This window comes from Cupressus sempervirens, chromosome 9, assembly GCF_028749045.1.
Source record: "Cupressus sempervirens isolate cs-2001-9-10 chromosome 9, ASM2874904v1, whole genome shotgun sequence".
NCBI lineage: Eukaryota > Viridiplantae > Streptophyta > Pinopsida > Cupressales > Cupressaceae > Cupressus > Cupressus sempervirens.
The window spans coordinates 127,445,207-127,458,864 of NC_143126.1; the positions used below are offsets into that span (position 1 = coordinate 127,445,207).

A 13,658-nucleotide genomic window follows, 5' to 3' on the forward strand; every position below is an offset into this window, starting at 1 on the left:
GAATAAAATGAACCTAATAAGAGTCTTTGTATGTTCTCGCCCATGCCTCAAGTGCCAGTACAAACTAGGATGGGAGTAGAGAGAACACTTGGTTGCAACCATGCATCATTAGTATACCTTGTCAGTACAAAAGGATACTAGTGCAACATAGAGTCACTAGGGGACTAAGGTCAAGTTAGACTGCTAGGGTAACTCTAGCATTGATTCATGTGATGACACTTTCCCACTTGCACAGTAGATTTTCTACATGTTTGTGTTGCCTCTAGGATTAGTTGATACTTGTGTCTTGGTACCATTTGAGATAGTTTTCTTTCAGGTGATTCCTTGAACCTAGATGTTGGTTTTTGACTTTTGAGTTTGATATCCTATTTGGGACTTGAGACTATCTCCTCAGTGCGGTGGGAATGGACCTTTTTAGGTTCCACGAGGTCGGGTGGTACTGCTTTTTCTTATGCCATTGAGATCTAACCATTAGATGCCATTGCTGGAGGTGTTAGTGCAGATGTTCCTTTATCTCTATGTTGGTAAACAAATTTTTCATAGTAGAATTTTCCCAACAGAGTGTGTGGAAAACCGTTCACAACAGTTGGAGAGGCCCTTGGTATGTGGCCTTCCTCTGTGTTTAGAGGGGCAGCTCCCTCGTATGATATAATTTTGAAGTTTTCCAAATAAAAGATGAAATTAAACTTTTAAAGATGAGAAAGCTCATGATGACGAATGCACCACATGACTTCAAAGCTTTCCCAAACTACTAACTTAAAAATCGCTAATAACAATGATCAAGATCTATGCTTGAAAACTATTACTAGCAGAATGCTGATCCACAGATTCATAAACATCTGCACCATACCGTGAGAATGCTCACTACAAAGAGAGTCAACATTTCTAACAATTTAGATTTAGAAGAAGAGAACTCAAACTGCACATTCCTTTATTTTCTTGCACCAAGAACCTAAGAGGAATTTTTGATTACAAGGACAAAATTTCTACATACTTTCCAAATATCATCTCCTAATCAAAATTTTAGCATAGTGCTCCCTTTCTCCAAAACCCAAAAAGTTTCTTTACAAAGCCAAAAAGTGGCCTTATATAGACATAGAGGTTAATAACTACCTCTTCATGGTTAATAACCACCTCCAAAATACGTGATTTGGGTGAGGTTAATTAACCTCTACAAAATTAACCTATGTGACCTAAAATGTTAGACCTTAGACATGTCCATCAAATAGTAACTATCCGTTCATCAAGTCTCCAATTGCATTTAGAATTTTCGAGCATCTCGTTCTCCCAAGATTATGGTCCTTTGAAAAATAGAAACGATCATATGATGATATGATCAAATCTTGCATACATACCCTCCATGACATTGATCATATTGGATGATTATATTTACCCATTGAGCATCAAATGTTCAAATTATAATATTTGCAAGCCTTTGAGGGATTTTTGAGAGTTGACATGCCTCAACATATGATATGTCTTCACAAAAATTGCATCTAGGTTACCATTGGACAAGCTCATTTAAATACTTGTTGTGGGTAAAAATTAATCAAACACTGAGCATGATTACTTTCTGGGCTTTTACAAATGTGGTTCTTTATAAGAGTCATCCAATGGCTCCCCAAACATCATTTGAGTGTTTTTTCTATGACTTGGGTAGGAAGGATGGCACTTCTATTGATACTGAAGTTCATGTCTATGCTATGCATATTGACTGTGTGTGTGTGTGTGCTCTCCCATATGCTTCTATATTTTGAGTACATGTCAACTATGACACTTTCAACTATAATAGATGACTAAACTCTTCCTTTGAATTTGTTTCTATGGACATCGGGTTTTCTATCACATGATATTATTGGCATTTCTTCAAACATTTGGCGTACTACTACTATTGTCTCATGCTTGACTCCTCCTTTATTTAGAACTTCAACTCATGGTGGAATGGCGTGTTTCTTGTTTGGCCATCTCTTCGAACTAATAACAGCATGGAAGTCTTTCTATGAAACTGTGTGGAGAGCATTTGGACAAACGGTTTTCTCTTAATCTGTCACAGTGCTACCTTCAATGCAATTGGTCACACGAGTCACACACTTTGATGGTCACTGCAATACTTCATCTTTATTTCATGGTACTATGTTCCTCATACTAAACATATCATTTTTCATGTTCTTTTTTTTACATGTACACCCATATTTCATGCACTTATCAAGAGGTTGCGAATGTTTAAAGTCACCTAATGCCATAGGTTGGAGATTGAAGAGTATTTGAGCATGAAACCCATACATTCTTTGAATATTTGGAATGTTGAAATTATTGCAAGTGTACTTTGCTGACTTTCTAATATGCTATGTGGCCATGGACTAGGAGGAGTCTTCCATCAAATAGTCATCGTACCTTATCATTTTGCCAAGTGAATGTCACTAATTGGAATCAGGGCCAGAGATGCCAAATTCATTGGTGTACATTAAAAGGGAGAAACCACATATCATATGGTTCTTAGACAGTGGGAAAATAATCATTCTTCTCCTCGTGGTGGCTCGAAGGGACCATGGAGTTATTGATTCAGTAATAATCTTGAATGCCACTAGTTAGAGGGTGTAGATAACCTCACAAAACCAATAACAACTTTGACAGGATATCTCCATTCTTCATGTTTTGACGGATGCTCATACCTTATTCTATAGCTCCAATTTGGCACAGGCAATGAGGATGCCAATGTAAACCTTTCATGTGTATCACCTCAGCTCCAATACGTACATGGATTATAGAAAATACTAGTAATATATTTTGAAAACTGTAGGCTCCTTTACTAACTTAATATTCTTTGCACACGACTCTATTCCCTTTCCTCCAAATCAATCATATACCAGCCGTAAGCATAACATTATGTAAAATTGATGATGCTGGATGCTTTTCTATCATGTGAGCAAGATGACATTCTTATCATATTGATTATTCAATCCATTTGAAAATAATTTAATAACATCTTTCAAGATGAAAGGGAATCATGAAATATTCAAGTGTGCAGTTACGTGGACTGTCATTGTGCAACCTATAGGCTTTTTACCAAACAACTCCCAAGCACCGTCTATTTGCCCATGGGATGTAATATTGAGAGAAGACAATGAAATAGGTAATGTTCCTTGTTTGTAACTCCACACAATTCCTCTGCATTCATAGTGTGAACTAGGAGTCGCACGCGATGTCAAGAGGTAGCCTATCATATAGTCCATAGCCATTGGTATTCTTGTTGTTTTAGAGCACCTGTAAATCTCTCCACATCTTAGAAAACATGTTACTAGAAAACATGAATTCTTATGATCATTGATTTCAAGCCATTCACATATCCAATCCTTCATCAAGAAATTCAAGAGGTTAATAACCATCTCAAAGAGGTTAGAGAACACGTATTTTTGGAGAGGTTAATTAACCTACTCCAAAATGCGTGTTTTGAAGGTTATAATTAACCTTTTGAGAGGTTAAGAAAAAAGTATTTTTGGAGAGGTTAATTAACCTACTCCAAAATGCGCAATTTGAAAGTTATCATTAACTTTTGAGAGGTTAATGGTTAACGATAGACTTGAAAACACGTATTTTGGGTCTCAACATTAACTTGGGATAATTTGGAGCTCAGAAGACAGATTTTAAAAATTCCAAGTGTTGTGCGGAGTTGGGAATGAGCTGAAGACATGAAGGTTTAGAAACATACAAAAACTCAGAGATAAAAATACCATTTCAATGAGGCAAGTTTCAAAATATTAACCGTGGCTTATACCATTGGAACAATTCTATAACGGGTCAAAAATCTATTCTTGTATTTCTATGATGGATGGTTGTACTATTGTATTGTATTTGATTTCATAAGATCTTATGAGGTAATGTAATTTATTTCATGATGTATATTATTTCAGCCTGTCATACCCTGTGACCTGTACAATGGATGATTGTGCATTCTTTTTAATGCCAAGTGGCATCATATACAATTGTATATTATTTAAATGGTTTCATACTGGTATATTATTACTTGATGTGTATTTATTATATATTAGATTTATTATTAATTAAACATAAATGTGATTCAACGTCATGGTCCACCCTTAAGAGTTGTAACCTATTTATGTGTTGTTGATGTATGAGTGTATGTTAATTGCTTCCACTATATTATTATATTGTTGTTAAGTTATTATCTTTATCTTTAAAAAAAATGTTTTCCAAACTTATAGAAACTTTAGGTTAATTTATTTTGGGTCACATGGCAGAGCGTTACATAGCTCCCATGATCTCATTCTTCATCAACTCCATCTTAGATATGAAATTTGATCTTTAACTATCTTTGAAATCCTAGTATCCATAACATCATAGAGATCATCAATCACCCTAGGTTCCAATATTTTCAAAGGCATATTCAAAGATCTTTGAAAACCTAGAGAAACAAATCCACAAGATCAACTAGCACCAAAAGATCAACTAGATCCAATCTGGCTCTAATACCACCCAACATAGTACAAGGTAGGATAATCCCCAAAGGATATTTCCTAGTCCCCAAAATTTAACCATACAAAAAAATATAAATAATATCACAAAGATTTTAGATCCAAATAATGCTAACTTTCATAATAGAATCATAAGATTTACATCCAACATGCCTAATTGTAAGTCCTTCTGGGTTACGACCAAATACAAAGCAATTACAAAACTAGTTTTTCAAGACCTTGAAATATCCAACCAATATCTAGCTTAGATCCACAATCTAGTAGAAAAGTTCAAGAAGAATATAAATTTTTTCTCTCAAGCTGCCAACCAACCTTCTTGTTCTCTAAGCCACACTTAGCTACTAACTCTGCTAAAACTTGCTCCTTCTCTACTACTCTGCCTTCTCCATGCTAGATGAATAATGATTCAAGATTCCACAAGATCCTCTACTTATACCCAACTAAGCCACAATTTGTCCTAGCAAGTTAAAAAATAAATAAACCCTTACCTTAAATACATATTTGAGCCACAAGTTGGCCTACAATAGATATTAAATACAAAATGCCTTAGTTAGCTTACAACACTCATTAAACGTACCTAGGATAAAAATCCAAGACCTAGATAAGTTTGAACACATCTCTAGATCGATCCATGCCACAATCATATGATGCATGCATTAAATGTAGCAATTCAACTGATCCAATCTATAAAAACACCATTTGGAAAACTACATTGCCAAGCATCAGCAAAATCTCTATCCAAGAACTAATAAGATCCTTCAAGGTCCCAAGTACCCTTAGGTGACAAGTAACTTGAATGACCAAGTTTGTTTAGGGGTCGAGTACACCAGGCATAGCCAAAAAATATTTTAGGCAGAGCTCCTTTAGAGACTAAGCCCCTCAACCAACACTACAACCAATAATTTCTTAGTAGCGACTGAGCATCAACCCTCCAATGATCAAGTCCTCAAACTCCAAGGTCACAACAACTCCGACATGCAGGATTACAAACTTCCCCAAGACACTCTTGCATTATCTCCTTAACACATTGAATAATTATAATATAAGGTTGAGATAAGTCCCTAAACACCTTATTGTTCCTTTCCTTCTATAGGTTCCAAATAACATAAGGAAAAACCAAAATCAAAAGATTTTTGTCAATATTTCCTTTAAATTCTTTCCAAAGTATCCAAAGATCCCTAATGTTCTTTAACATAGTTGAACATATATTCTAGATTTTAAAGATCTTCATCCACGTATTCCAAGTAAATTGAAAAGAAATAAAATTATGGTTACAAAATTTGTTCCAATGTACCAGAAAAATAGTGGTTGGGTACCTATGCATTTTGGTGAGATGGATCATTTACCATGTGGACACTCTTTTATTCCTATTTTGGAGGAAACCTTCCATGCTCGATTGATCAACTCTCTAGACTTTGGTATTTTATGCCATATGTATCTTTGAGTTAATTTGTTTGTCTTTTTTTTTCTCTTGATTCTTGTAGTATCATTTGAGGGCACTCATGAAAATTAAATAGACTTTTCTACCAAGTTATGTTCTATTCCAATAGAGGTTCTTCTAGATCAAAAGTTACTTTTCAACGATATTTTGTAACTTCTTAATGCATCAGTGGTGTTCTTCATGATCATTCTTCTTAATGCATTAGTGATTTTCTTCATGATCATCCTTTTATTCCCATTTGTTTGGGAAATTCTCTAATTTTTAGCTTCTACAATTGTTAACTAGTTTCCTTTTCTTTTTAGAGTAGAGGTTTTTCATATAGTTTTCTCTACTTCTCTTCTTTATAGAGATTTTGTTGTGACTAGGTGCCTAATCAGGCCATGTTTGTTGGGCCCAAATTTTCTTTCAACATAGTAGTTTCCTCTTCTTTTCTTTGATTATACATGGATACATTATTTCTCATCTTAGGTGGGTGTTAGAATAAAGCAATAAGTTAATTATTAAGTCATCTTTACTTGATCATTAAGTTAACTTTACTTCTCTCTTAATATATCACTTTATACATTAGTGACATTTAAAAATTATATTAATTATTAAATATTTTCTATTTAGGGTTTCTTATTTTAGGTTACTTGATCTCCTTTGTAAGAATTTCTTATTCATAATTTTTTGTTTTATTGATTTGATAATATAATCTTTCATATTTTTAAAGCCCAAATCGTTTCTTTATTTTTCCATTATTCTCAATGACATGTGATCTTTGAATGTAGGTGATCTGAGATTCATGAAGTCGGATTGACAACTTCTACATATAGTTGTACCAATATTACCATATAAATTCTTCAATGATATAAACTTAAATTATTGATTCCCAACTATTGTTAAAATATTGATAGATTCTTATTGATTTAATTATTCATCTTATGATGTCATTTTTTATTGAAAGATAAAATAGTTTTTAAGGGACCTCAAAAATATTTTGGAAAATGAATAGCTAATGTACACGATAAGAATACAAAACATGACAATAACCACACGACATAAATAAAATTTTAGTAATCAACAACCAACGATGCACATGTAGGTTTTGAAGGGCTCCTCAAACCCTTTACAAACATTTGAAGGATAATTACCAATAGAAACACATGGTTAAGAAAAATATGAATTTTTTAGGGACCTCAAAACCCTTTACAAAGATCTATTTTTATGAAACAAGGAAATAAATATAGTAGAGTTCCACTAGGAATTAACAACATGCAAAAAAAAACCTTATAAACAAGATAAAATTTTCCAATCAACTACCATGATCCACACAACATAAATATCTAACTAGACACAAAAAGGGTTTTGAAGTGCACCTTAAATTTTGAAAAAATAGCTAAAGAACTTAAAGCAACTATGCCACTCTTGCAAACTTCCTATTGAAGGAAGTAAAACCCTTTATTACCACAACATTCAAATTAACTCAAATAATCCAATAAATGCAATACAAATTTACAAAACAAGTTTGATGTTTACTATATGAATGCTCCTTAAATTGAGCTATTACATAGAAATACAATAGTATATTGAATGGAAACTTCATAAAAATACAAATATAAAATATGATATATATCTAATTTTAAATAAGTCATTAAGAAATAAATAACTACTAAGTAAAGCTATTTCCTTCTTCTTAGTCTTTAGTTTCTATATTGACTTCTAGAATATGTACCATGTAGAGGACTTCTACCTCCATTTAAAGAGAAAAACAACAGGGAAAAATTCTTTGGTTTTCAAAAAATAAAGCCCAAAACTACAGAGTTGCAAGTTTTGACCTAGAAATTTGCCAATATTACCAACTTTTACTCTACATGACTCATCACCACCCACAACAAGATTTTATAGATGTCAAAAATATGATGAAATAATATTTATATCTTAATTAATTATTTTATTTCACCTCCACCAAATTTAAGAGTTGGATATAATGATCCATAACTCCGCAAAACAAAAAATAGAAACTACTAAGCCATTCTCTCTTAGTTTATTATTGACCAACTATCTTTGTGAGTCAATTAGTGAGTTGTCACATGTTATAACTCCATGAATCTATAGATAAAGAAGGAATATTATAAATTCTAATGGCATTTCAAATGTCACCTCCACTAACATGTCCTAAAACATAAGTTAGTTATGACACTCCATTAACTCCACCTCAAACCCAAAGTAGAAATTTCCAAGACAATATATACTGGGCACTCATTTCAGAATAATTCTATCTTTCTAGAGTGAATTAAGGATACAATAAAAATTGTAACTCCAAGAACCTACAACCCAGTAAGTTATATTTTTAAAAATCCAAATTTGGATCTCCTTCCCACCATGGATGATCATGCATCACTTCAAACCACCATAAGCATCTTTGACTCAAGATTGAATTTAATGCTCCGCTAGAGAACCCAAAAGGAATTAACCTAAAAAATACTAACTTATGCAACAATTTAAAAATTAAAAATTAAATAAAATTACTGCATAGCTTAGTATCTTTTAAGGTTAGTTCCTCTTGAGTTCTCTAGTAGGGTGTTACATCGAGAGATATGGTTATGATTAAAAAGAAATGTATTTCTGCTTCACATAATCATCCAAGAAAGTTCATCTACCAAATTTAATGAGTAACGGGAGATAAAAGTGCAACTTTACAAGGGCTTAGAAGGCAGAGAGGTCATATGAGCAACACAATCCAAAACTTCATGAAATTTATAATATTATGTATATAAATAATTAGCAATATTTGGCCATTCATAAAATGATGCACTAGTCATTTATGAAGGGAATCTTAATATTCTTAAAGTGCCAATCTTTTCCATTTGACACTTATTGTATGATATGTCTAGTTGCATAGGTCATTTAGAATGTGTAAGAGAGAATATGATGTATAAAGTGTTTAACATATATTTTTTCATATGCAAGAATGCACACAAACATATAAGAGAGGTTAGTCGCAAATTGTAGAAATTATTCTCTTCTTGTTAATCATTTAGTTCATGTTTAGTGGATGTATGAGATGACTAATACTCAATTTACTGAAGACTTTCAATCAAAGACATCTTCAATCAAACATTTACATGACACAAATTTCTAACTACCAATGATCAATGTGAAATGTCTAACTACCCATGTTTGTTCAAACTAGGTCCAATGTATTTGTTAATTGAGACACTGGATATCTATTTGTAATAGCCTTGGCATTGATATGGTTTGAAGATTCTTTGTAGAGAAGTCATATTCTATTTAGAAGACCAAATACTTAATTTTTAATATTTGATATGAAAATTAGAATAATTTCCTTTTATTGTGGGCTTAAATTTTATGAAAGATCTAAACTTGTGGTTAGAATAGTTGGGAAGTTTGAACCTTGGTGGTCATAGCAAAAACACCTTTGGACTCAATGAAATAGTATATGATGAACCCATATTTAATCATATAATTATTTAGAAAGATTATAGGATTTTTTCATAACTAAAGTGCATAATTATTTCAATAAAACCATTTTATATAGGTAATAATTTTTTCCCAATACTTCTATTTGTTTCATATAATAAAATAATTATTCAAAACATTTTTAACTGATCATTAGTCTATAGGCTTCCCTTACAGAAGTGAAGTTGTTTCATGGCATAAATAGTTTGTAGGTAAAGAATTTCACTAGTTTCTATTGCACAATCTATTTTATTATTTTTATATATACATACCTAAATTGATAATTATTCAATAGGCTTCTCTCGCAAAAGAGAAGTTGTAACTTGTGTCATGGTAGAAATATGTTGTCGGTAAACAATTTCAAGGATTTCTATTACCCTAACTCTTGCACCTATTAAAAGTGCAAGTGAGAGTTATTAATAATTAATGTAAGAAGTTCTCAACAAAACCTCTATTTTTATCTTAAAATGAACATTTAATAATTTTTTTAATGAATATTTTAATTAAAATAGTTTTAATTAAAAAAACCAAAGTAAACATAGCATCAAACAAATAATTAATGTTGATAGATAAACATTCTACAATGGCAGAATCGGTGGAGTGGGATGGTGTGATTGTGTTAATGTTAACTTTTATTCTTCTAGGTTAAATTTGACAACCATTTACATGTCAAAAGTTTAAATCTTATTATAAATAGAATATAATTTAATAAATACCACACAAAATATTTGGATATATCATCCATTTTTTAAGATATCAAAATAAAAAGTTTAAGTTAGTAAAAAACTAAATAAATGGAAATAAAGGAAATATAAATAATATTAGATGTAGTAAATTAAAGTATAATTATTTTGTAGTGGATATCTATCGGCATTTCTTTAGATAGATTTACTAAAGATATCTATACTAGTTAGTCTATAGACATCCCTTACAAAAGTGAAGTTGTTTCATGGCAGAAATAGGTTGTGGGTAAACAATTTCATTGGTTTCTATTGCACAAACTCTCTTACTATTTTTATATATACATACCTCAATAAAATAATTATTCAAAATATTTTTAATTAATAATTACTCCATAGACTTCTCTTACAAAACAAAAGCTATCCCATTATGAAAAAATGTTGTTGGTAAACAATTTCACTAATTTCTATTGCCGGAACTCTTGCACCTATTAATAATACAATTGACAATTATTAATAATTTTAATGTGAGAGGTTCTTGACAAAACCTTAAATTAAACATAAACTAATGATCTTTATAAATATATTAAATAAAAATAGTACCAAAGTTAATATAGCCTCAAACCGATAAATATCGTTGGTAAAGAGTTTGACCAATACTGGTAATATAATTTTCCTATTGGCCAAACTCTTGCACCCCATGCAAGTGCCAGCTGTAAATAGTGTGTAGTGTGAACTTTTCCTCTTTAATTTTCCAACCCGTGTATTGAAAAATGATGAAAACAATTTCCCATAACAAATAAAAACTATTTACCCGTATTTAACAAGGTCCCAAAATTGTCAGCTCGGCCCATTTGAAAATAAGATCTGTGGAGGGAGTTTTTCTAAGATCCGTGCTTATAAATATGAAGAACAGCGGGAGGATTTGGGGAGAAGAATCTCAAGTTCGTTTCAGTTACGGCGAGAAAAATGAAGAGAAAGAGAGAAGAAATTGTGATCGATCACATTCTTCAGATCGCCAAATGCGCGGGCGCCTTAAAGCTTGATCAATCCGTCACACAGCGCGCTCAGATGATTTTCAGAGAAGCATCCGACAAAGGAGCTCTGAGGAAAGTAAATATGTGCGCTGTTCATCTTGCTTGCATTTACATCGCCACCAAACAGCTCCACAAGATGAAGACAATGGAGGAATTAGTAGCATCTGTTTCAGAATCTCACACTGTCCGCAAAAGTGAGATCTTTAGGGCAATGAAATTCATTCTACACAATTCACCGGCGGCGGCATTTTCTACGGATTTATCAATCGGATCTTCTTCTTCTTCGGCTCTTGCGGAGAAAGAAATCGATAAATTTGCCGGCAGCGAGTCGGTTAGGGCTCATCTGGATCACCTCTCGCAGCTTCTGAAATCTTCGAATTCGACGGACTGTGAGATGGTTGAATGTGCAGAGAAAATGGCGGCCGAAGCGATTCAAAATTTAGGGGTTTGTAATTTGAGAGCCTCACCGCGCACTCAGGCGGCGACTTTGCTGTGGATTTGCTCGCATTTTGTTGAGAATAAAAAAGCGGCGGACGTGAATCTGGTGGCTCATTACTCCGTCGGAAAATACACGATCCGTAGCGCTTTCAATGAATTGACTCCGTATTTGCAGTCTCTGTTCCCGCAGTATTTGATTTCTGGAGATCTTTTGGAAAAGATATATGATTCTTCCGGCGGATCCCGCCATTAGGAAGCCTGAAATGGACAAAAAATTGTGTTTTTTTTATTGCAAAATTTGATTTCTGGAGATCTTTTGGAGAAGCTTCATGGTTCTGGCGGGCGGATCCCGCCATTAATGAAGCTGAAATCGAAATTTTTTGTGTTCCTTTGAGGTTTATTTAATGCAATTGTGTTTTCATGGGTTGTTTTTTTTTGTGATCTTTGCTGAATTCTTTGTCTAGCGTTTGAATTCTTAAAGAGTATAATGGTAGAAAGATTTTCATCATGGATAATACTGAATTTTTTTTTTTCATATTTGGACCAAGACGCGTCTTGACTGCTCTACGCGTTTGTCAGATCAAAGTCTCCAATGTTGGAGATGTTTCCAATTGTAGTCAAGATTTTGAATCTTGTTTCTTGGAGATTGAGGCAGTCTAAGTCTCCATGCGTCTAGCTATTATAAACTTTGAATTTTATTAAAAAGCGTTTTAAAAATATATTTAATTCTAATTATTACATTTGATAAGAGTCATTTCATGCACAAGATGTGAACTTTCACATGAACAAAAGTTTACTAGTCTTTAGGAAAGGGAAAATAGTAGTCAATGGAGGATAAGAGTCAACACAAAAAAATAGTTGTGTAAAGAGGACAAGAGTCAACATAAGAAAATAGTTGTCAATAAAAGAAAAGAGTCTTCATAAGTTAAGAGCATCACAAATAAATTTTAAAAAATAGAAATTAAATGGATAGGAAAGGTAGAAATTAAACACACCATAGAAAGGAAAATAACAGCCAACTCACACACTTCATAGCACAAATATTTGTCACTTATCTAATTGCCCTAGGCAATTTAATTTCATTTACTTGCAACAATTAATGAACTATTTGCACCAATCAAAACACTTTTTTATTTTTCTCATTAATAACATTATTTATATGGCATATGATTGACTCAAATAAATTTGTGTTATAGATAGTTTATCTTAGTATGAATAATTCATACTAAGGCTTCTCTAACTCTTACGCACAATTTGGAAAATACCATATTATTAAATGAATTGAAATCTTAGTATAAATTATTTGAATAGGAAGTTAATATGAGTATTTTGTATTGTAATGATGTTATAATGTAGTTAAATATTAACATGATTATGTATTTAAATTTTAATATTTTTAATCTTCAAAGTTTAAGTGTTTATAATATAAATACAAATATACATATCTAAATATAGTTTTCAACATTATGCGAACAGCAACAAGTTTTTGGTATTCATTTTTTTAGTACTACTATTATTTGACATAATTAGCTATAGTAAATAATTTGTTTCCATTACTAATCTTAAAGTAGGATTTGCATTACAGTTTACTATAATGAAAAGTACATTTGCATTACAATTTACTATAAAGGAAGCACATGCCATGACACTTGTTCTTTTAATTGGTATATGTAGATTCTTATTATAGATTTTCCCATATCATATACATTCTCTTTCCTTATTCTTATATATATGTATATATGTATGTAGATATGTACATATTATATATGTGTATGTGTATGTTTATGTGTATATGTATGTAATGCCCCACCAAGGGATCCAAAAGAACTAACCTAAAGTTTTACTAAATTTGCCAAACATTTTTTTTAATAGAAGAATAACATGTACAATACTCATAAAGTAGCAAAAGTAATAACATACAATCATACATAAGGAAACATAACAGATTACATTTCTTAAGGATCCCAAGATGTTGAATCACATTTAAATTTAAATAATACTAAGTCCATTTAAATAATATACATTTGTTCTGAATGCCACTTGGAAATAAATTTGGAATGCACGATTATCCATTACACATGTCACAGGGTATGAAATGCAGAATGAA

At 32.1% G+C, this 13,658-nt stretch overlaps 1 protein-coding gene across 1 annotated transcript; it reads left to right on the top strand.

Annotated features, from left to right (window-relative positions):
- Window positions 1-2,994: 2,994 nt before the first annotated feature.
- Window positions 2,995-11,804, top strand: LOC149537857 (transcription initiation factor IIB-like). The gene is made up of 2 exons (XM_089802388.1): window positions 2,995-3,133; window positions 10,993-11,804. Exons 1-2 carry the CDS (start codon window positions 2,995-2,997, stop codon window positions 11,802-11,804), a joined length of 951 nt encoding a protein of 316 aa, XP_089658514.1.
- Window positions 11,805-13,658: the final 1,854 nt, after the last annotated feature.

What these genes read in the sequence shown, in the direction of transcription:
- LOC149537857 (XM_089802388.1), top strand. Translation starts at nt 2,995, where the DNA reads ATGAAAGGGAATCATGAAATATTCAAGTGTGCAGTTACGTGGACTGTC. An exon ending in GAGAGAAGACAATGAAATAG is followed by an intron (nt 3,134 to 10,992) that starts GTAATGTTCCTT and finishes TATGAAGAACAG; the next exon opens with CGGGAGGATTTGGGGAGAAG.